The sequence below is a fragment of the Hemiscyllium ocellatum genome, chromosome 1 (assembly GCF_020745735.1).
Source record: "Hemiscyllium ocellatum isolate sHemOce1 chromosome 1, sHemOce1.pat.X.cur, whole genome shotgun sequence".
Classification (NCBI taxonomy): domain Eukaryota; kingdom Metazoa; phylum Chordata; class Chondrichthyes; order Orectolobiformes; family Hemiscylliidae; genus Hemiscyllium; species Hemiscyllium ocellatum.
Genome location: NC_083401.1, coordinates 50,597,558 through 50,622,813, shown reverse-complemented (window position 1 = coordinate 50,622,813; position 25,256 = coordinate 50,597,558). Strand labels below are relative to the sequence as shown.

Sequence of the window (25,256 nt, the reverse complement as noted above, 5' to 3'; positions counted from 1 at the left end):
ATTATTATCTTATCAGCAGCCTTTTGTGTGGCACTTTGTGAAGAACCTTTTGGAAATCTCAGTACACCACATCCACTGGTCCCCATTGTCCAACTTGCTTGTAATGTCTTCATAGAATTCCAGCTCTTCATGAACCCATGCTCCGTCTGCTCAATGGGACAACTTCTATCAAGATTTCTTCCTTGATAATAGACTCAAGCATCTTCCCCACTACAGAGGTTAAGCTAACAAGTCTATAATTCCCCCTTTTTAAACAGTGGCATCATATTTCCTGTTTTCCAATCTACTAGAACTACCACAGAGTCAAACGAATTTTGGAAAATTTCCAGAAGTGCCCTTGCTATTTCCCCTGCTATCTCTGGGCCAGGAGACTTGTCTCTCCTTAATTCCATTAGCTTGGGTAATAATGATTGGATACAGGTCCTCCCCTACCTTTGTCTTATTGTCAATTACTGGCATGTTACTAGTGTCCTCCACTATGAAGATTGATACAAAATACCTGTTTAATGCCATGGCCATTTCATCATTTCCCATAACTAAATGTTCCTTCTCAACCTCTAAGGGACCAACGTTTACTTTAGCCATTCCTTTTCATTTTCTATATTTATAGAAACGTTTGAAATCTGTCTTTATATTCTGAGCTAGTTTTTCTCATGTTCTATCTTACTTTTCTTTATAGCTCTTTCCGTGTCTTTCTGTTGATCTTTAAAGTTTTCCCAATCTTTTAGTTTCCTGCTGTTCTTGGCCACTTTGTATGCCTTCTCTTTCAATTTGAAAGCCTCCCTTATTTCCTTAGACATCCAGAACAGATCACCCCATTATTTCAGTCCTTCCTTTTCATTGGAATATTCTTTTGCTGAGCAATTTGAAAAAGTGCTTTGAAAGTCCTCTACTGCTCATCAACTGTCCCACCATAAATCTTTGTTTCCAGTCTACTTTCGTCAACTCCTCCCTCATCCTATTGTAGTCACACTTGTTTAAGCCTGGACCCTAGTATTGGATTTTACCTTCACTCTCTCCATCTGTATTCTAAATTCAACCATACTGTGATCACTGCTTCCAAGAGAATCCCTAATGATGAGATCATTAATTATTCCTGTCTCATTACACAAGACCAGATCTAGGATAGCTTGCTCCCTCGATGGTTCCATTACATACATAGGTGTTAATAGCAGGAATCCCCTCAGCTCTGCTGAGAGCACGCCATGTGAATAAGACGATTGAATGATGGAGAGGAAGAGAATATAATTCAAATGGAGGACAGTGTTCAGGGTCTGAGGTTGTTAAATTCAGTTTTGAGACTTGAAGGTTGTAAACTACGGAAGCAGAAAATGAGGTGCAAAAGGAAGACATGTTAGAAAGACAAAATTAGAAATTATTGGAAAAAATTTCAGGCAGTTGGCAGCATCTGTAGAGAGAAAGTAAGGTTAATGTTTGTGTCCAGTAACCCTTCTTCAAAACCGATTGTAGCTCGGAAAATGTTGGTACACATGCTGAAGATGGGGTTGGATGGGAGGGTGTAAGGGAAAAAAAAGTAGGAACCCAGAAAGAGAGAAAACCATTTGGGCAGACAAACAAATGGATAAATGAATGAATAGCTGCTAATGGGAACGGTTACTGGCTGACTATAGGTTGGTTGTGATAGCAGCCCCATGTGATGACAAGGTCTGGTGTCTGGGAGTTGGGGTAAGGACATTTAAGAAGGTGCTAAGGGCCTAAAATGATTAAATTCTGTACTGAGACCTAACGGTTGCAAGTTCCCCAAGTGGAGACTGAGGTGTTGTTCTTCCAGCTTGTGCTGAGTTTCCCTAGAGCACTGCAGCAAGCCCGAAGCAAACATGTTGGCCTGGGAACACAGTGTGCTGAAGTGGCAGGCAAAGAGAAGCTCAGGGTCATTTGTTCAGCCTGCTTTTCACATTTTACAGTGAACAGCCAGATTTCCAGACCTAGGGAATTCGAGCAGCTGAAGTGAGATGAATCCAGGATTAGGAAGAAGGTAATATCAACATAGCACTGCTTCCCTTCACTACTTATCAAAGTTCCCTCTCATCAGAAGATTCCCCCCCCCCCCCCCCCCCCCAACACACGAAATACCTTAGAGTGATGGCTTTCCAAAACTCAGGCAGCAGGAAGTTGAGGCTCATTTTTGCAAACAGAGCATAGCTATTCTGTGAAGCCATCACTCAGTCTGTGATTTGTCTCTCTAACGTAGAGGAGACTGCATTGTGAGCAGTGAAACAGTCGACTAGATTGAATGAAGTGCAGGGAAATCACAGCTTCACCTGGAAGGTGTCTGGAGTCTTGGATAGTGAGGTGGTAGGAAGTATTCAGACAAAAGTTGCAGCTTCTGTAATTCCATGTGAGGCTGTGGGGATGTGTTGGGAGTGGAGGCCAAACAGCTGTGTTGATCATTACCGCAAATTCAGCCAAATCGCATTTCAGCAGGAGCAGAGCATCCTTATTCACTGAATAAACTGATAGGTCATCTCGAAATTCTGACCCATCTCAAAACAGAAATGTTTCCTGATTTGTGACCTAGTTCTCTGCTGATGAAATGTACATGTATGACCTCTGAGCCACCAAACCTAATCCAACTGATACAGTCTATTCAGATAGATATTGCTTATTCTCTTTGTTCTTTCAATCAAAAGTCTTAACATCCTAAAATAACAAAGGAGGGTTTACTAGTCTTGGTAGGTGTCAGGTGCCTTGCTCACATTGTGAAAAGGTAATAAGACACCCAGGTTTACTTCTTAATAAAAGGCCTATCTTTCCTCCACCAATAGCTTGAGGATCATAATCTTCGGTAGATGCCTATAGTGGGATTGGGGATTATGGGGAGAGGAGAACAGAGGTTTGTAACCATAGGATGTGGTATCTATAAGTCATCCCTTTCCTTATGCTCAACTGTGCACATGATCGTGCAGAATGAGAGATCAACCTCCTCAAAGAAGTGCAGCTATCCTAAGCGAGTTTAGCAGTGGGGTAGGCGAGATCTTTTGTCCCACCTGAAGCTGATATAATTACTAGAATTGTCCCAGTTATTATTTCCAATACATAAATAAGAATTATCTTATTCTCATTAAGGGTTGAAATAGGATCTTTAGCAGTCCCTTAATAATTATATTGATCACTTAGCAATAGTGTAGAGAGATTGGACTTGGGCCTTCCCGACTGGAATTTAATCTTGCAAGGTGGAAGATGGGTGGTTCAATCAGTTCTAAATTTGAAGCTGAGCTCTAAGATTAAAGGACAGAATTGACCATTTCAAAACAAAACGTAAGGTTTTATTGCTTAATATTTTGAAGAAAGAGTTTGAATTTATAAGTTGTCCTACATGAATAACCTCAGGATGTCTCCTACTCAGCCAGTGAATTATAATATTGGGAAATAATAACCAGTATGGTATGGAAACAAAACAACATTAATTGTTTGTATTTCTTCCAGACTGTCGGCTGTGATTATGAAATAGAGTCCAATGCAGTTGAAGATCGATGTGGGGTGTGTCATGGGAATGGCTCTTCCTGTCAGACTGTAAAGAAGACATTTGAAGAGAGTGAAGGATTAGGTAAGAATTTTCTTCATGAAATTAAGTTTAGTATCAAGTAAGTTCCTTGTGTCCTGACTAACTTCCCACTTTGACTGTGTGGCAGAATGCTTGGCCAGCCAGTTCTCATTGCTGGTAAGGGTAGTGCAATATGCATGGTATCATTTCCTAAATTATAACAATTACTGCACTTTGAAAGTGCTTCACTAGCTGCAAAATGCCTTGGAAGGTTTTGAAAGGTACAACCCAAATGCACATCTCGATTATTGTCATTGGCAAAGTGTACCGTGTCGTCACTGCAAAGTGTACCATGTCGTCACTGCAAAGTGTACCATGCTCTTTCTGCTGTATGAAGAATTTTGTCAGAAAAAGCTCTCACATAATTTTTTAGGTTCTCTTTAATAAAGGTGCAGGATTTAAATATCAGTATTGAATCTATGCTTTGTTTGAAAATTATATACAAAGATACCCAGATGTAGCCTGACAATTTCTCTGAAGCCACTGCTTTTTTTTCCCCTTCTGTTCCTACGTATTGAGTGCCTGGGAGATAACGTTCACTCACATGACAAGCTTGATCTGGATGACCGTTATTGTGGTGGATTTTGCAAAAGGTTGTCGTTTAGTGCAAAGGATGCAAATGGCACGTCTTGCAATGAATATTTGTTACTGAATTAAACAGTTTGATGCCACCTCATCAGCCAGGTTTTGTATTCATTCATGGGATGTGAGAATCTGGACCAGCATTTATTACCCATTTTTGGTTACTTTCGAGAAGGTGGTGAGCTGCCTTCTTGAACCACTGCAATCCATGTGATGTGGCTAGATGTCGCTCAGGGGTACCAGGGTTTTAACCCAGCAACACTGCAGGAATGACATTGTATTTCCACTTCAGGGTGAAATTCCCCCTCATTCTTCTAAACTCAAATGAATAGAGTGTTACTGATCCACCCCCTCTTCATACATCAGCCCTGCCATCCCAGGAATCAGTTAAATCTTCCTTGCACTCCCTTTACAGCCAGAAGAAACTTCCTCAGATAAGAAGACAAAAACAACACACAGTATTCCAGGTGTGGTCTCACCAAGGCCCTTTACAACAACAGCAAGACATCCCGACTCTTGTACTCAAATTCTCTTGCTATGAAAGCAAGTGTACAATTTGCCCTGTTCACTGCCTGCTGCAGCTGCATGTTTACTTCCAGTGACTGGCAGTGATATCTTGTTGCCCCTCTTTTCGCAATCAACTGTAATTCAAGTAATAATCTGCATTCTTGTTTTTGCTACCGTTGTGTGTGGCCTCACATTTATCCACATTATATTTTGTCTGCCATGTATTTACCCACTCACTCAACTAGTCAAAATCACACTTAAGCATCTCTGCATCCTCCTTACAGCTCACCATCCACCCAGCATTGTGCCTGTGTAAACTTTAAGATATTACATGTAGTTCTCTTATCTAAATCATCATTACATATTGCAAAGAGCTGGAGTCCAAGCACTGGGGATCCCTGTGGTACCCTGCTAGTCACCAGCTGCCACTCAGCAAAAAACACGTTTATTTCTATTCTTTGTTTCCTGTCCACCAAGCAGTTCTGCATCTATATTAGTACACTACCCCCAATACCAAGTGCTTTAATTTTATACACTTATCTCTGATGTGGGACTAATTGAATGCCTTCTGATAGTCTACATAAACCACATCCAGAGGCTCCCCTTATCAACTCTTACTGGTTGCAATGTGAAAGTGTCGAGTGGATTTGTCCAGCATGATTTCCCTTTCATAAATCCATACTAATTCTGTTAGATCCTGTCACTGTTTTCCAAGTATTCAGCTATTCAATCTGTTATAATTGACTCTAGCATTTTTCTCAGGACCAGTGACAGGATAATTGGTCTATAATTCTATGTTTTCTCTCCACCTCTCTTCACTCTAAAGTCAGTAGAATCTTGAAAAATGACCGCCAATGATTCCAACATTCCTAGAGCCACTTCCTTTAGTCCTCTGAGATTTGGAATATTGGGCCATGGGGATTTATTATCCTTTAATCTCATCATTTTCCTAAATACAATTTTCCTACTAAAGTTGGTTTCCTCCAGTTCCTGCTTCTCCCTGGACCCTGCATTCCCCAGCATTTTTAGGATGTCTGTTGTATGCTCCTTTATGAAGACAGAACCAAAATATGTATTTAACTGGTCTCCACCTCTTTGTTTCAGTTTATAATCTGTCCTGTTTCTGAAAGTTAGGAACCTACCTTTGTCTTTATTTTTTTCTCTCTTTGCATATCTAAAAAAGATTTACAATCAATTTGTATGTTCGCCACAAGCTTACTCTCGTACTCTACTTTCCCCCTCTTAATCATTTCTTTTTTCAGCCAGTTTGTATGTCCTTTCCTTGAGTCTAATACTAATACTAAGATTCCCAAGTACAGCTATTTCTATGTTGAGAACAAAGTTACTTATTTCAAGAAATTAGTAATATTATGACTTAATTAAAAAAAACCTTTGTTTCCAGTTGGAACTTATTGAAAAAGGTACTGCAGTTATTCATCACAGCGATCTAGTGAGTCAATACGTCTTTGACCTGCTTTCTTGAAATAAAGAGGACATTTTCTGGTGCTAGTGCATTAATTGCTTTTATTTGATCATTTCAATTATTGTACTTGTGAATTGTTAGAGTTTGGATAATAAAGAGAGATTGACAATTTTAACATATTTCCAAATTATTAATTCATTGACTTCATTTGAAAAAGCTATAATATGCTGCTAACTCACTATGACCTGATGTGTGCTTAGAACCTGTTTCTGGATGACTTGAAGCAGCATCTGTGTTCCATGTCTTAGAAAATTACTTTCAATTTATTTTTGGGCATAAGGCAGCGCCACTGATATTCAAGGAGTCTTATTTAACGAGGAATGTAATGAAAAGTCATGATAATCAATGAAACATAATAGAGTGCAAATACTGCATATGTGCTTCTACAAGTCATATTTTTATGCACTTTTGTTTTAATGTTTAGCAAAAAAGAGCAATGCAATTGAGACATGACCTTTCATAAGAACATACAGCTGCTTGACACATTCATTTGACATTTCACTGTCCACGGTCATAATAAATGATATTAATGTACCGTTGTACTCATTTAAAATTCAGTGGAATCTTCTACAAGAAGTAGTTTAGATCTTTGCATGCTTCCAAGACAAATATTTTTTGTCTCAAATAGAATTAGAGTAGGCTGAAATGTGAACAGATGATGAATGCTCCCAAATTCCATCTAGAAAAGAAATCATGTATCTTTTGCACAACATAATTTTCAGCATTTTCTACATACTGCTGAAATTATGCTTCAGTTTACTTTGATTTCTTTTCTTCTCTAAAATGAATATGTTAAGATGTTTCCTATTTTTATTACTTGCATACTATAAGACTAGTTCCTACTGGACTCTGTTCTAAATTGTCTTCCTTTTAGGAATTTTTGGATTTATAATGAGAATTTTCACCCCCACAAATGTGTGGGTCTATTGAGAACTTGAAAATATCAAGGCAAAACTACAAAAATCTGAAAATTGTTTCTTTTTTTTTGCTATCTTGCTGAGTCACTTTTCCTGATTGCATGTTAGTTTTTTTGAACTTTTGGTACACTGACTTCTTTCTCAATGGTGAATACTGCATCAAGTAATTTTCAGCATAGATTCAATATAGATTGAATTTAGATTCAGTCATTAATACAGATTTCCATGTCAGTATGATGAGTATTTTGGAAGGGAAAATTAGAAAATTCTGAAAATACACTGCAGGTCATGCAGCATCTCTGGAGAGAAACAAAGTTAACCTTTGGGAATTTATGAAGCTGAAAAGATTCTGAGGGAAGATTAACTCTGTTTCTGACTTTTGAATATTTCCAGAATTTTGCTTTTATTTCAAATTTACAACTCTGCAGTTTTTTTTTAAACCTCAGAACAAATGATGATATGCTCATGTATCTGCTGCCCTTTTCCTTCCCACTGATAGAGGTTCTGAATTTTGAAGATGCTCTGAGATCTTTGGAACTAGAAACTCAAAGAGACCTCACACTAAAATTAACATGCTGCTTTTACTAAGCAACACCCTCAGAAACTGTTTCTGCTGGCTGACTCCCTCTGCTAACACAATTCTGTTTTGATTGATTGATTTCCTTCTTGTCATGTGTATTTTTTGAAAGTACAGTGAAAAATGTTGTATAATGTCGCTACCCTCCAGCGAATCCAGTATGGCACATTCAAGGGAACAAAGTGTTACAGTTTTCAAAATGCTATAATGTAAAGTCGCCATAGTCTTGCCAGACCAGACTAGCCTGCTCTCTTATTAAGGAGAGAGACAGCTGATGATAGTTTAGCCTGACAGTCACCAAACCACAGGCAAGAGCAGAGCCCTTCATGGTAACCTCAGCTGGTGCAGGAATTGAACCCATGATATTGGTACCACTCTGCATTACAAACCAGCCATCCAAGCTATACACAACATCTCTCCCTTACTTAGTAAATTAGTGGCATAGCTTGATGGAAAAATCAAATTGATGTATGAGAAGAGATTGAGTCATTTAGGATTATATTCACTGGAGTTCAGAAAAGTGAGGGGGATGAGTCTCATAGCAACCTATAAAATTCTGACAGGACCTAGACAGCTTTCAGGAGAAAGTGAGGACTGCAGATGCTGGAGATCAGAGCTGAAAATGTATTGCTGGAAAAGCGCAGCAGGTCAGGCAGCATCCAAGGAGCAGGAGAATTGACGTTTCGGGCATGACCCTTTCTTCAGGAATGACTAGAGGGAGGAAGATAGCTTCTTCAAGGAAGGCATTCTTGCATGAGGATTCGCAGTAGGTTAAAATCTTCTAGGAGAAAAGACAGCTTTCATGCAGGAAGGATGTCCCTGATGGCAGGTGAGTCCAGAAGCAGATATCACAGTCTAAAGATATGGAGTAAATTATTTAGGACTGAGAGGAGGAGAAATTTCTTCTGTGGAATTCACAACCGCAAAAAAGCAGTGGAGACCAAAAGGACATTAGTGAACCAGATTTTTTTTTTCCTGACAATTGTTTGACTCTTAGTTCTTAAAATGACTTAGAATTTTCTTAAAATGACGAGACTCGTAATTTCAGTGTTTTATTAGTAATGCACTCTAAAATCTTCCCAATGACCACGGCCAGACTAACCAACTTTTAATTTCCAGTCTTCTGTCTCTCTCCCTTCATAAACAGGGATGTTACATTAACCAATTCCCAGTCCTCTGGTATCTTCAAATGAGACTGATATTTTGAAGCTCCTGAGAACTTTTGATGGGTTAGGGTTAGGGTTGCTGGAGTAAGGAAACTTTTTCATATTTGCTGGTTTTCAGAGAATGGGGTCATCCTGAAAGTTGTCAAACAGTTTGACTCCATTTAAGTTGGCAGATGCCCCTGTGTGTATGAGACCATCTATACCCCAGCAACCAATAGTGTGTGGCTGCAGAAAATCATTTTCAGAGTCATCTGCATCTATGTTGACAATGTTCTCTTGCTCTTTTGCTGTGATATGCATATGTGGCACTCTTCTGTTGACAGTGGTCTTAGTGGTTGATGTGAATGACAAACATAAAGTTTACTACCAGCCTTGAATTGCTTCTTTCTTTTCAGATATTAATGGGATGTTGGTGACTAGGCCAGCAATTACTGCCAATCCCTGATGCTCATAAGGCAGTTAGGAGCCAACCATATTGCTTAGGCCTGAGGTCACATGTAGTCCAGATGGCAGTTTCCTTTCCCGAAAGACATTAGTAATCCAGATGGATTTTTCCCGAGAATCAGCAATGGTTTTGTCATCTTCCTTCAACTTTTAGTGCCACATTATCTGGCTTTCTGGATTAACAGTCGAACGATAATACCACTCGGTTGTCACCTCCCAGTTTAAAAATAGCACAACGTGCCATCTGGAGGGGTTAACAAAAACCACAGTAGAAATATTATTTGCACAAGTCACAATTTCTTTGTGAGGTTGGTGCTGTTGCTTTTCAGGTAGTTTCCTTGCACATGAGCAACGAACAATGTTTCCAATCATTAAACTTGGAATGTGATATTACTTTGTGCAATTAATTTCAGCAGCTTCAACTTCAATAGCTCTGGACGCTGAAAGCGATAGTATCTTGAGCAGCCCTGGCATGCCTTTGAAACTCAGTGAGTCTGCAACTTGAAAGGCTGTCTGCATCTTAAAATGATGTCTGTCCAGCAAGTAGTACACCCTCTGTAAAGATTCAGACCCCTTTGTTTTGCATTAGTATTGTCATAAGTATGAGGTTCTTAAAAAATAAAGCCAGAGATATCTAGAATTAAAAGTGTAATGAACATTTATATTAAAACAACTTCCTCATCCTTTGCTTCTGTTTCCAACTCCTTCTATTGGTAGAATTCTTTATGATGGCTTCAAGTGACTGAAATGTACAACGATGTTCTTTCAACACACTATATGCTGCAGATTTTGTCAAAGGAGTGTTGGCAGGTTGATATATTGTATGTTATACTTTGTATACACTGTAGCCATTGTTATTGAAGTAATTTTTTAAGGTAGTTATGGGCTGCCAATCATGCAAGCTTTTCTTTTAATTCATTAGCTTATCGAGTATTGTTGGAGCTGCACACATCCAGGCAAGTGGAGAATATTACATCACAAACTTAAGCTACGGATAGACTGGAATGGCTTTGGGGAATCGGGAGATGAGTTACTTGCTGTACAGTTTCCAGCCTCTGATCAAATACGATGGCCACAGTATTTATATGGTTTGGCCCAACAAGTTCCAAACTGACCGTCCAAAGAGAAACCCACCCCCTTTATTTACCCCTGACTAATCCACCTAACACTATGGGCGAGTTAGCATGCCCAATTCACCTAATTCATCTTTGGACTGTGGGAGGAAACCAGAGCACCCGGAGCAAACCCACGCAGAGACGGTGAGAATGTGCAAAGTCCACACAGACGGTTGCCCGAGGCGGGAATTGAACCCAGGTCCCTGGTGCTGTGAGGCAGCAGTTCTAACCACTGAGCCACCGTGCCACCCACAACAGTTTGGTCAACAGTAACCCCCAGGTTATTAAATGGATTTAAATGATGGTAATGCCACTGTATCAGTCAACTCTCTCTTGTTGGAGATTGTCACTCTGTGACTTAATATTACCTGCTGCTTTTCAACCCAAGCTTAGTGGGCTATGAACCAAGTGCAGGTAAATGAGATCAATGTAATTTGGTGTTTCTGGGTTGGCATAGGCATGCAGGCCAAAGAATCTATTTCTATGCTGTATGACTCTGTTACAAATTGCTTCATTAGCTGAGGTGGGCTAAATTCCAGGCAACAATCTGTGTACATTCCCACTCTGTTCTCATGATGGAAAAAAAAGCTGCTGAACTTCCAACAAAGTTATGATACACAATTTAGAGTATCCTTGTCAAAATGGAAGCATTGGAATCTTACCAATTTTATTGGAATGCTCTGCCAGGAGTCAAAGATGAGGGCTGTGGTGCATCTCTACTTCCAGGCCCCTTATGCCCACCACCTCTCACATTATGTGCCCCACCCCCCTCACATCAAAGAGCTGACCAGAATTGGCAACTGTAGATACAGTGGGGTCAAACCCTTTTAGATAGGCATAATTTCTTGGCCTTTGTATACGTTTTAGTGCCCATACTGAACAATCCATGTGTGTGTCTTCCACACACTCATACAGAGAAAGCCAGGCCCACACCATCAGAACTCAGGAGAGATTGAGAAGGAAAAGAGCCTTTTTGGGGCTGAACAAAATGTTCCTTTCCTTCTACTCCAGCCAGGTCTGTGGAACAATGAAAAAAACAACAGCAAGCATGCCCAAGCTGAACAATGCATGAGGTCAGAAAGAAAGGAGGAACTAGTAATCCGGTTATCATCTTCTCAGCCAATGAATGCAGTTAGCCAGAGAGAAAGAAATCATTGGCTGAGTAACCTACCAATCAGGATAATGTGTGTGTCCAGTTGGCTGCATTGTATACTGACCATCAAGATTGATAGGCTACTTCGCCATTGTGTTTGGACAGTGCTCGTGTTCTTATTATGGTGATTAGCATCGTGTGCATCACTCACTTTTGCTCTTGGTGGAATGAACATTAAAGCTAAAAGAATCATTTTCATTTGTAAAGCTCATTTGTATGAAATCAAAGAGAACTCACGGAAATAACAGGAGACCTCTTTGATAAGAGACTAGAAAAGCTAATAACTGTGTCACAGAACCACAGAAAAGATAAAGTTTTACAAAGAGGCCATTCCACCCATTATTTAGATCGGAGTGATTCTGGAAAAGCACCGCAGGTCAGGCAGCACCTGAGGAGCAGGAAAAACGACGTTTCGGGCAAAAGCCCTTCATCACTTCTCAGATGCTGTCTGACTTGCTGTGCTTTTCCAGCAGCACTCTGATTTAAACTCTGCTTTCCAGCATCTGCAGTCCTCACTTTTGCCTATTCCATCCATTGTGTTGATACTGGCTGATTAAACTAGCCACCCATTCAAATCCCACTGTCAAGCACCTGGTCCATAACCTTGTAGGATACAGTGTTTTGGGCACAGATTCAAATTCTCTTTAAGTGGGTTGAGGTTTCCATTACAACCAACAAACAAGGCAAAAAGCTGGACACCCATCACTCTCTGAATGAAAATGTTTTTCCTCATGCCCCTCTGATTCTTCTGTCAGTCTGTGCCTCCAGTAATTGCCTTCTCCCTGAAAAGAAACTGGTCTTCACTGTCCACCTTATCCAAGCTCCTCATTATTTTGTACACCTCAAGTAAGTCACTTCTTCCTGTAATCTCTTCTAAGGAATACACACCAACCTACACTCTCTTTAGAGCATATATCTTTCATGTAATGTGATGACTAGAACTCGACACAAAATTCCAGCTATGGCCTAACTGGTTTCTTATACTGTTCCAGAAATACATACCTTGCTTTGTATTTAATACTTTCCCCAGTGAAGAAAACATCCGTTTGTATTCTCCACCACCATATACCTACCTATCCTATAACCTTCAGAGACTTGTGGATGTGCATTCCAAGGACTTGCATCTCCTCAACCCTCTGTTTGTTGTATGTTCCCCTGCTCTGTTTTCCTTTCCCAAGTGCCCATAAGAAATAAGGATAGAAATAGACAGTTCGGCTGCTCAAGCCTGCTTTGCTGTCACGACTAGTTTCTTGCCCTTTCGCTGGATTCCCCAGAAGAATCCAAGAATCTGTCTCACTCCATCTTCCCAAATGCAAAGCTTCACAATTCTTTGCATTGAATTCTATTTGGCGTATTCTCACTCATTCAATAAAAGCTATTGAAATCACCCTGAGGTTGACAGCTATCCTCTTCACCATCCACTATCTCACTATTTTTTTAATCTTGCCTCCCACATTAAAGTCTAACTCTTTAATATACCTTCAAAACAGTAAGGGATCCAACATTAAGCTCCATGGAATACCAATGGAAATGACTTTTCATTCACAAAAATATCTGTCAAGTTTTGGTTCCTATCATCAAAGCAATTGTGGATGTAACTCACCATATTCCAGTTTGCCAGAGCGGCAAAGAGAGAAAGTGAGGCAAAGTGAGGGCTGCCGGGAAGGTAATTTATATTTGTGCAGTGGCTGAACCCAAGATACTACACGTGTAGTATCTCCCTCCTCTTCACCCTCTGTGAGAGCTGAGGAATGTGGCTGACGTTCCTGACTCTTACACTTGCAGAAGTGTGTCCAGCTGCAGCTCTTGTTTGACCGCATGATGGCTCTGGAGCTGTGGATGGACTCACTGTGGAGCATCCGCGATGCTGAGGAGGTTGTGGATAGCATGTTTAGTGAACTGGTCACACTGCAGATTAAGATTGCTGAGGGAGACAGTGAATGGGTGACCAAAAGACAGAAAAAGAGTGGGAAGGCAGTGCAGGTGTCCCCTGCAGTCATCTCCCGCCAAAACAGGTATACTGTTTTGGATACTTTTGGGGGAGATGGCTCACCAGGAGAGGGCAGCTGTTGTCAAGATCATGGCAACGTAATGGGTAGTGCTATTCAAAAGGGTGAGAAAAAGACTCGTAGGACCATAGTCATAGGGGATTCTGTTGTAAGGGGAGTATATAGGCAGTTCTGTGGCAGAAAACGGGACTCCCTGATGGTATATTGCCTCCCAGGTGCTCGGGTCAGGGATGTCACTGATCGGCTGCATAGCGTTGTAAAAGGGGAGGGTGAACAGCTAGTTGTCTTGGTGTATATAGGCACCAACGATATAAGTAGAAAATTAGATGAGGTCCTGAAAGAAGAACTCAGGGAGTTAGGAGAGAAGTTAAAGAGGAGGACCTCAAAGGTAGTGATCTCGAGATTACTATCAGTGCCACGTGCTAGCCAGCGTAGAAATGAAAAAATAGGCAGGATGTACATGTGGTTTGAAGGATGATGTAGGAGGGAGGGGTTCAGATTTGTTGGACATTGGGACTGGTTCTGGGGAAGTTGGGTCTATTAGAAAATGGACAGTCTACATCTGAATCAGACTGGAACCAATGTCCTTGGGAGAGCTTTTGCTACTGCTGTTGGGGAGATTTTAAACTAATGTGGCAGGGGACTGGGAACCAGAAGAGTAAACAAGTAGGCAGCGAGGTGGAGACTGTAAGAATTATGAAGATAGCATTAATAAAGGAAGAGTAGGCAGGGAGCAGCTGAGCGCATAAGAACTGGTGGCCTGAAATGCATCTACTTTAATGCAAGGAGTATAGTGTGTAAGGCAGATGAACTTAGGGCTTGGATTGGTACCTAGGAGTATGATGTTATTGCAATCACAGAGACTTGGTTGAAGGAAGGGCATGATGATTGGCAACTAAATGTTCCAGGATATAGATGCTTCAGACAGGACAGAGAGGGAATTTAAAGTTGTGGGAGTGGAGTTGCATTGCTGGTAAGGGACGATATCATGGCTGTGCTAAAGGAAGACACTATGCAGGTCTTGGGTATTGAGGTATTATGGGTGGAGCTGAGAAATAGGGTGCAGTTACATTGTTGGGGCTCCATTACAGGCTTGCCAACAGTGAGCGTGAGGTAGAAGAATAAATAGATAAATAGATGATGGAAAGATGTAGAGATAATAGGTTAGTGGTGATGGGAGATTTTAATTTTTCCCACATTGACTGGGATACACTTAATATCAAAAGTCTGGATGGGGTAGAATTTGTAAGAAGCATCCATTAGAGGTTTCTAGAGCAGTATGTCAATAGTCCGACGAGGGAAGGGGCCATATTGGACCTGGTACTGGGGAATGAGCCAGGCCAGGTGGTAGAAGTTGCGGTGGGGGATTTCTTTGGGAACAGTGACCACAACTCTGTAAGTTTTAGAATACCCATAGATAAAGTAGAGAGTGGTCCTAAGGGAAGAGTACTAGACTGGGCCAAGGCCAATTATACCAAAATTAGGTAGGAGCTCAGAAATGTGAATTGGACACTCCTATTTGAAGGGAAGTCCACATTTGATATGTGGGAGACTTTCAAAAATAGGTTAAAGATAGTGCAGGATAGGCATGTCCTGTTGAAGGCAAAGGATAGGAAGGGCAAGATTCGTGAACCATGGATGATAGGAGAAATTGTACAACTAGCCAAGAGGAAAAGGGAAGCGTATATAAGGTCTAGGCAGCTAAGAACAGAACGGGCCCTGGAGAAATATTGGAAGAGTAGGACAAGTCTTAAACGAGGAATCAAGTGGGCTAAAAGGGCCATGAAATAGGTTTAGCAAGTAGGATTAAGGAGAATCCCAAAGCATTTTATTCTTCAATAAGAAGCAAGTGGGTAACTAGAGAAACGATTATTCCACTAAAAGATAATGAAGGAAGACTGTGTGTCGAACCTGAGAGAATGGGTGAGATTCTGAATGATTACTTTGCATCAGTGTTCACTCAGGAGAGGAACATGATAAATATTGAGATTAGAGATAGAAGTTTGATTAGTCTGGATCACGTTGACGTAAGTAGGGAAGGTGTGTTGGGTAGGCTAGAGGTTATTAAGGTGGACAAATCCCCAGGACCAGATAGGATCTATCCCAGGTTGCTGAGGTAGGCGAGAGAGGAAATAGCTGGGGTCATGACAGATGTCTTTGTGGCATCCTTAAATGCAGGTGAGGTGCTCGAGGATTGGAAGGTTGCTCATGTTGTCCCCGTGTACAAGAAGGGGAGTAGGGATATTCCGGGTAACTACAAACCAGTGAGCCTGACGTCGGTAGTGGGAACGTTGCTGGAGAGGGTACTGAGTGATAGGATCTATTTATATTCAGAAAAGAATGGGCTTATCAATGATAGGCAACATGGTTTTGTGCAGGGGAGATCATGCCTTACCAACTTAATAGAGTTTTTGGAGGAAGTGAACAAGTTGATAGATGAAGGAAAGGCTGTTGATGTCATATACATAGACTTTAGTAAGGCGCTTAATAGGGTTCCCTAATGGAGAAAGTGAAGTCACATGGTATGCAGGGTATTCTAGCTAGGTGGATAAAAAAACTGGTTGAGCAGCAGGAAACAGAGGGTAGTAGTTGAAGGGAGTTTCTCAAAATGGAGAAAGGTGACCAGTGGTGTTCCACAGGGGTCAGTGTTGGGGCCACTGTTGTTTGTAATATACATAAATGATCTGGAAGAGGGCACTCTTGGTATGATCAGCAAGTTTGCAGATGGCACGAAGATTGGTGGAGTAGCAGAAAGCATAAGGGACTGTCAGAGAATACAGGAGGATATAGATAGACTGGAGAGTTGGGCAGAAAAGTGACAGATGGTTTTCAATCCAGAAAAATGTGAGGTGATGCATTTAGGCAAGACTAATTCTAGAGAAAATTATACAATGAACTTGGGAAAAGTTGATGAGCAGAGAGATCTGGGAGTGCAGGTCCATTGTACCCTGAAGGTTGCTGAACAGGTGGATAGAGTGGTCAAGAAGGCATATAGTATGCTTGCCTTCACTGGGCGGGGTATTGAATATAAGGGCTGGAAAGTAATGTTAAAATTGTAGAAGACATTGGTTCGGCTGCATTTAGAATACTGTGTACAGTTCTGGTCGCCACATTACCAAAAGGATGTGGGCGCTTTGGAGAGGGTGTAGAGAAGGTTTACGAGGATGTTGCCTGGTATGGAAGGTGCTAGCTATGAAGAGAGGTTGAGTAGGTTAGGTTTGTTTTCATTAGAAAAAAGGAGATTGAGGAGGGTCTTGATTGAGGTTTACAAAATCATGAAGGGTATAGACAGGGTGAATAGAAATGAGCTTTTTCCCAGGGTGAAGGATTCAATAACAAGAGGTCACGCTTTCAAGGTGAGAGGTGGAATGTTTAAGGGGGATACACGTGGCAAGTACTTCACACAGAGGGTGGTGGGCATTTGGAATGCACTGCTAGCAGAGGTGGTAGAGGTAGGAATGGTAGATTCATTTAAGATGTGTCTGGACAGATGCATGAGTAGGTGGGGAGCAGAGGGATACAGATGCTTAGGAATTGACCACAGGTTTAGACAGTACATTCGGATCGTCTCAGGCTTAGTGGGCCGAAGGACCTGTTCCTGGGCTGTAAATTTCCTTTGTTCTTTGTTCTTGGTTCCCTTCTATGCAAAAGTGAGGACTGCAGATGCTGGAGATCAGAGTAAAGATTAGAGTGGTGCTGGAAAATCTCAGCAGGTCAGGCAGCATCCAAGGAGCAGGAAAATCGACATTTGGGCAGAAGCCCTTCATCAGGAGGGCCATTCCTTGCCCGAAACATTGAATTTCCTGCTTCTCGGATTCTTCCTGACCTGCTGTGATTTTCCAGCACCACTCTAATCTTGACCGATATTCTCTTTTATCTGAAGGGTTTACTTTTCAGATTATTGCCATGAGGGACCTTGTCAAATACCTCTCTAAACCCCACATACAACATCTATTGCATTTTCCTCATCAACCCTTACTACTTAGAGTCATAGAGGCATACAGGTCAGAAACAAACCCCTCAGTCCAAGCTGACTAAGTATCCCAAACTTAACTAGAAAATCCCATTAGGCGAAAGTGAGTACTGCAGATGCTGGAGATGAGAGTCAAGAGTGTGGTGCTGGAAAGTGCAGCAGTTCAGGCAGCATCCGAGGACCAGGAAAATCAACATTTCGGGCAAGAACCTTTCAGCAGGAATGAGCAAAACCCATTTGCTTGTGCTTGGTCCATAGCCCTCCAAACCTTTCATATTCATGTGTCTGTCCAAATGCCTTTTAAGTGTCGTAATTGCACCCAACTCTACCACTTCCTCTGGCAACCCATTCCATACACTCACCACCCTCTGTGTGAAAAAGTTGCCCCTCAGGTTCCTTTTAAATCCTTCCCTTCCCATCTCCAACCTGTGCCTTTTAGCTTTGGATTTCCCTACCCTGGGAAGAACACCTTGCTACTCACCTTATCTATGCCCTTCATGATGTTATAGATCCCTATTAGCTCATCCCTCAACTTCCAATGCTTCAGGGGAAAAAGTCCCAACCTATCCAACCTCTTCTTCTAACTCAAACCTTCAAAAATTCACTTGTTAGTAAGATATAATATTCTTTTAACAAACTTATGACACTAAAGTCGGTGAAGACAGTGAGGACGAATGTTGCAGGTTGCAGGGGGACTTGGATAAACTGCAGAATTGAGTGAGAGGTGGCAAATGGAGTTTCAATGCAGATAAATGTGAGATGATTCACTTTGGGAAGAATAACAGGAAGTCAGAATACTAAGTCAATGGAAAGAATCTTGGTAGTGTGAATGTGCAGAGGGATCTTGGAGTCCATGTACATAGACCCCTGAAAGTTGCCACCCAGGTTGATAGTGCTGTTAAGAAAGCTACGCTGTGTTAGGTTTTAGTGGTAGAGGGATTGAGTTCCGGAGCCATAATGTCATGTTGCAACTATATAAAATGCTCATGCGGCCGCACTTGGAATATTGTGTACAGTTCTGGTTGCCCCATTACAGGAGGATGTGGAAGCATTGGAAAAGATGCTGAGGAGATATACCTGGATGTTGCCTGGAGGTCTGGAGGGAAGGTCTTATGAGGAAAGGCTGAGTGACTTGGGTCTGTTCTAATTGAAAAGAAGAAGGCTAAGAGGGGATTTGATAGGGACAGAGAAAATGATCAGAGGATTAGATAGGATAGAGGTTGAAAGACTTTTTCCGAGGATGATGATGTCTGCTTGTACAAAGGGGCATAGCTACAAATTGAGAGTTGATAGATTTAGGACAGATGTCAGAGGCAGATTCTTTACTCAGAGAATGATAAGGGCGTGGAATGCCCTGCCTGCCAATGCTCAGCCACATTAGGGAGATTTAAACAATCCTTGGATAAACACATGGATGATGATGGGATAATGTCGGGGGATGGGCTTAGATTAGTTCATGGGTTGGCGCAACATCAAGGGCCGAAAGGCCTGTTCTGCACAGTATTGTTCTATATTCTATGTTTTAAAACATGTTAATCCTTGTATTTTTCAGTAATCGGTAATCCTAACATTGATTCTAGTTATTTGCCCACCACCAAGGCCTTATTGACCTGCCCAATATTATTTGGCCTAACACTGTCACCCTGATTGAATAGTCACCTGTTATTTACAAATCTCCAGTCATCTGGTACCTCGCCTGTACCTAGTGAAGATTGGAAAACCATCTTTAGCACATCTAATATCTCCTCTATGGCTTCCTTTAGCAGGCTAGGATACAGTTCATCAATCCCTCCAGTACTTTTCTTTTCTTTATGCTTATTTTGTCCAGAATTTCACACACCTCCTCCTAAACTGGAATAACGAGGGAATCCTCTCCTTCATGAAGACAGAGACAAAATATTAATTTAGGTCTCTGCCCACATTGTCTGCATACACACACACACACACACACACACAAACACGTGTTACTAAGTACATTCATAATAGGTCTAACTCTTTCCTTCGACATCCTTCGACTTCTCTTTGCTTCTCAAGTGATTATCTTCCTTTTTATTTCAAAAATATATTTTATTCATGGAAAGAAATCTTTGGTACATGTGCCATTGATGAAGCCGTTCAGATATATTTTCTTTTACTTTCAGAGAATTAATTGAGTCATTGATGTTAACCATTCCTTCTGTTTACCGTCAATCTCTTGACATTTAGCTGAGGCTTCAGTGGGGCCCAATTATTGAATGGACCCCTGTTATTCTTTGGCAGAAGGACCTTACACGGTGGTCTTTCCCCAATGCCCATTGGCAACAGCTGCCCAAAGCTTCAGCGTGTCCTTCAGCACGTAGTCCTGAACCTTGGAACAATGTCCATTCACCAACTGTCCTGTCACTGGGGTGGCTGTCTGTATCCCTGTGGTGTGGGTGAACTGTTGGACCCTCGCAGGGCTGCGCAAGCTGTCCAGTTCCTCACAGTAACCATTTCCTCTCTCTGCTGTCATCAGGCTGAAATAAGGTCAGTAGAGTCCAGTTCTGAGTCTGACAGATGGACAGTCAGAGGATCGCGGCTCCGAGTTACCTGGAGCGGTGGTGCAGTAGGTACCAGATGGGGGCTGCCCTTTACCAGTCTCCTTGGAGGGTCAGATTAGGGGTACTCCTCTCCACTTTCTTTGTGACGCTCTACCTCTTTTTCTGATGATGGCCATCCTTCTGCATACTTCGCCAGCTGCTGCTGTCATTTCATGTGGTTGTCTTTTTCCACTTTGCTATGAGGCTTCGGGGGCCTGACATGTTTTCCTTTTCATGTTCTATTTCACTGTTATCCACTTCCCCATCTCCTTGGTTTCATCCTTGCTGTTGACTCTATCTGTTGAGCTGGAGGGTGGGTCAGTTGCTGTGCGTCTGTGCTGGCTACGTCAGTTCCACTCCAGCCTGTCCTTCGTTCTGGGTGCTTGTTGTCTCAGTTCCCTTATAGGATGGTGGTGCCTTGCTGATCGCTGGGAGTCCACAGCTCATATTTCCACCTCCGGTCATCTGAGCGTATGTGTCTTCCCACCTCACCCCATCTTGGGCAGGTCTTGTACATGTGGCCTGCATCTCCACACAGGTCACAGCTTTTGGACTCCTTGCAGTCCTTGGTCAGGTGACCTTCCTGTTTATCGTTCATACAGACTGTCACTTCACAGTCTGCTGCATGTGCCCTGCCCTCCTGCAGGTTTGGCAAACTCTAGGCTGCCCTGCAGATGTCAGGTAGCCTCTGCTCCCTCCAATTACAAAGCTGGAAGGTGGTAGAGGATGTTCCCACTGGCATCCATCTTCAGGGTCACCTTGACCTTTCACTTACTAGTCCAGATTCTGAAGGGGTCCACTGCTACCACACAGGGTAAACCTTCCAGCTTAATTTAAACCAGCAACACAGAAACAATTTATCTCATACAGTAATCTGTGAAAATTCGAGATGCCAAGAACTATTTAAAGTAAAAAAAAACTTTATTTCTTAAAGTATAACAGGGAATAATTAACTAGCAACTATTTACAACTCCTTCCTCTAAGCTATCTTTTACAATACTGGTCCAATGAAAATCCCAATGAAGGTTTACAAAACAAAACTTTTTATGTCAAAACCAGGCAGCTTTCCGTTCCTCTCTGTATTCCTGTTTTCTTTTCTTCTTGGGAATTCTGTTTCACATCTTACTGATTGATAAAGGTATTTTTAAGAGAGTTTTTTGTAGGCAGTCCTTACATGCTGGTGGCTAGGTAATTCTCCTCCCAACTGTTCAATTTTGCCTGGTCTGATACCCTGAAAGCATTGGATTGTGACATCGGTTTTTAGGATTGTCAATATACTCAATTGAAACTTGATTGGAAGTTGGTATTTTGGGGTATAATTTAAACTGATTGGTTGAAATTGAATTTGTCTATGTCTCCAGGCAACCAGCTAATCGAGTTGTTCGACGAAATGTTACTTTTTTTTTCAGAACACTTGTGCTGTCAGGTAGTTCTACTAACTAATAACTTTCTCAAAGGTACAGTACACCCACATCTTCATAACATCTCCCCCATAAGAAAAAAAATGAACCATCATAATGAAAAGATAGCTTCATTTTTTAAAACACATTACCCTGATATACAGATTGCTTTAATATCAGTTCACCTTAACATCTTCCCATATACCTGTATAACATTAAAAAAATGCAAATCTCATCTAAACTTTATGGTAGTGCATCTGAGATTACATTCTTACGACCTGTAACATATATGACTTTTAGATTAAAAGTCTGTAACATATATCTCCAACAAAATAGTCTCATATTCTTGGCTTTAAAGCGTTCTAAGAACGTACGTGGATTGTGATTCATGTACACGACCATGGCCCACACATTCTTCGTGATATACACATTAAGATGCTGTAAGGCCAGTACCAAACTCAATCGTTCCTTTTCGATTGTGGATATTTCCTGTGGAATGGATATTGATTTTCTTTGAAAAGTAAGATCTGGCAGTTCAATCCCATCCTCATCTTCTCGTAGGAGCACAACTCCAAATCCAAAATCACTGGCATCGATGGTGACTTTAAAAGGTTTTGAAAAGTTTGGTGTAGCTAAAACTGGTTTGCTGGTTAATATGGTTTTCATTTGGTTGAATGCCTCCTGGCATGGTTCTATCCATCGAAGTTTTGTGTTCTTTATCAACAAATCGGTTAATGGTGCCACTACACTGCTGAAGTTTGGAATAAACTTCTGATAGAATCTGCTGAGTCCAAAGAATTGAAGCACCTTTCTTTGAGGATGGTCATGGAAATTCCTCGCTGGCCTTCGTTTTTATGCTCAACCTTTCATGACCCATGTTATGTCCCAAGAATGTCACTCCTGCTTTCATGAATTCAATTTTATTTAAGTTTTGCTCCTCATAATCTTTCAAAGAGCTCAGCCAACTGTACCATGTGATCTTTCCAGGACTTACTAAAGATCACTACATCATCCAAATAGGCTGCACAGTTTGTTAACCCAGCACAACTGTTTATGAGTCTTTGGAGTGTGGCAGGTGTGTTCTTCATTCTAAAGGGCATCATTTTAAACTGATATAGCCATTTGGGCTACAAATGCAGAAATACATTTCGCCATCTCTGGTAAAGGTACCTGCCAGTAACCACGCATTAAGTCCAACTTGGTGATGTCACTGCTTTGTCCGACTTTCTTGATACAGTCCTCCGCTCTAGGAATTGGATATGAGTCCAATTTTGTAACGGCGTTGTCTTCCGATAATCGTTGAGTCCTGTCCGGTTTGGGAACTGAGACGATCGGCAAATTCCACTTGCTGTAGATTGGTTCGATGATATCCTTGTCGTGCATGGCCTCTACCTCCACCTCTGAACCTGTCTGACTTTGAAAGGAGTAAGCCTATAGGGGCATATCAGAGCAATAATTACTATGTCACTATGTCTACTTCACATGAGTCGTCCCCATCTGATTTGTACATATGTCCTTATACTGCAGTAACAAATCTTTCAACTGTGTTCTATGCTCCTGAGACAGATAGCTCACTAACATATCGCAACCCTGAAGGACTTCTTCATTTTTAATCTATTTTGAGGCACCTCAAAATCCACATCATCTGGATTTGATTCCTCAATCTGATAGGTAGTTCACCTGAGTCAATTTTTTTCTCAATTTGATAGGGACCACTAAACCTGGCTTTGAAGTGATCTCCTATCACTGGTATCAATACAAACATGTCATCCCCTCAGCAAAACATCTGAGTCTCAGATCTGCCACCTGTTTCATTCTGTACTGTGCCCTCTTTAAATGCTGTTTCATTAACTCACCTACTCAATTTAGTCTCTCCCTCACCCCCGATACATAATCTAAGTGTGAGATCTCTGACTTTAGTCCAATCAGTTTTTCTTTAATTAATTTCAAAGGGCCAGAATATTAACTGGAAGGGAGTGAACTGATCAGATTCATTTGGGGTATCTCTAATGGCAAACAAAATGAATGGGATATCTTCATCCAATCATTTGGGTAATCCTGACAGGATGATATGCACTCAATTTAAAGTGCTGTATACCTAAGCTACCCATAACCTCCTTAAACAGCCTAGCAGTAAATTTGACCGAGTACGCATTCACATATATATCTTTTATTGTCTTGTTTTGCTGTTGCAAGCCTTTTAGTCTTTTAGGACTAAACACCTCTGTCTATTTGGGTTTTTCCTGCACTGTTATGTCAAACAGGGTATCCGCTAACTGAACCTCAACTCCATCATCTTTCTCTTCACTTTTCACTTCGTGCTGTGACTTATGACAGTGGGATCTAGTTACCACACAGTCTGGGAAAATATCAGGATATTTCTGTTTTAACTCCTCAGTTTCTTGGTCTTCCTTGGTCCAACTGGTGGGCAGCACGGTGGCACAGTGGTTAGCACTGCTGCCTCACAGCGCCTGAGACCCGGGTTCAATTCCCGACTCAGGCGACTGACTGTGTGAAGTTTGCACGTTCTCCCCGTGTCTGTGTGGGTTTCCTCCGGGTGCTCCGGTTTCCTCCCACAGTCCAAAGATGTGCGGGTCAGGTGAATTGGCCATGCTAAATTGCCCGTAGTGTTAAGTAAGGGGTAATGTAAGGGTATGAGTGGGTTGCGCTTCGGCGGGTCGGTGTGGACTTGTTGGGCCGAAGGGCCTGTTTCCACACTGTAAGTAATCTAATCTAAACTGAATCTCTCTGGGTAGCCTATACTATGTGAAAAAAGCTACTAACTCCTCCACCACCTTTTTTGCCTTGATACTTCATAATGGACATGTGTCCAGAAATCTGGTAGACACATCCATGATGGTTAACAATTATTGGTTCTGCTTTTAGTTCTCGGGAGGGACCTATACAATCGATTATAACCTGTGTGAAAGATTCTTCAAATGCGGGAATTAACAACAAATGTGCTGATTTTATTCTTGCCTGTGGCTTACCTACCAATTGCTATGTATGACACGTTCAGCAAAAGTTAACCGCATCCTTGTGCATTCCAGGCCAATAAAAATGTTTGTGTATCTTAGCCCGAGTCTTTCGTATTTCTAGGTGACTTCCTACAGGTATTTCATGTGCTACCCATAATACCTCCTCTCAATATGCTACCGGCAATACAATCAGCCTGTTTCTCCTCTGTACTAACCTGCCATTTCCGTCTTAGGATTCTATTTTTCAGTTAATAACCCTCTGGAATGTTCTCTGCCTCCTTTTCGGAATACGCGTCCACATATATATTTTTTATCATCTTGTCTTGCTGTTGCAAATCTCTGGGTCTTTCAGGACTAAACACTTCTGTCTGACCCTCTGTCTGTTTGGGTTTTTCCTGCACCATTATGTCAAACAGGGTATCCGCTAACTGAACCTTGACTCCTTCATCTTTCTTTTTATTTTTCACTTTGTGCTGTGACTTATGATAGTGGGATCTGGTTACCACACAGTCTGGGAAAATACCAGGATATTTCTGTCTTAACTCCTCAGTTTCTTGGTCTTCCTTGGGCTTCTCCACAACAAGGGGTGTCACTCCCACCTTGGATCCTGCCAAATTACTCCCAAGAACAAACTGAAATCCTGAAGACGAACAAACTGACACTCTGTCAATCACTCCTATTGTAACTTCCACAGTCCTGATCTTACATTGGGGAACGCTAAATTTCCATACTCACAAATTACCATACTCTCAGTACCAGATCAGAAAGAGGCATATTTGCTCATCCCTTACTAGCAGCATCAGGTTAGAACCTGTATCTCTCAAAATTA

At 41.5% G+C, this 25,256-nt stretch overlaps 1 protein-coding gene across 2 annotated transcripts in view; it reads left to right on the top strand.

Moving 5' to 3' along the window:
- LOC132834687 (A disintegrin and metalloproteinase with thrombospondin motifs 12-like) overlaps window positions 1–25,256 on the top strand; it is a 547,736-nt gene that overhangs the window by 373,480 nt on the left and 149,000 nt on the right. For both annotated transcript variants that reach the window (XM_060853764.1, XM_060853682.1), the window contains exon 14: window positions 3,448–3,568. In XM_060853764.1, coding sequence (XP_060709747.1) covers window positions 3,448–3,568 — 121 coding nt within the window. The remainder of the gene's footprint in view (window positions 1–3,447; window positions 3,569–25,256) is intronic.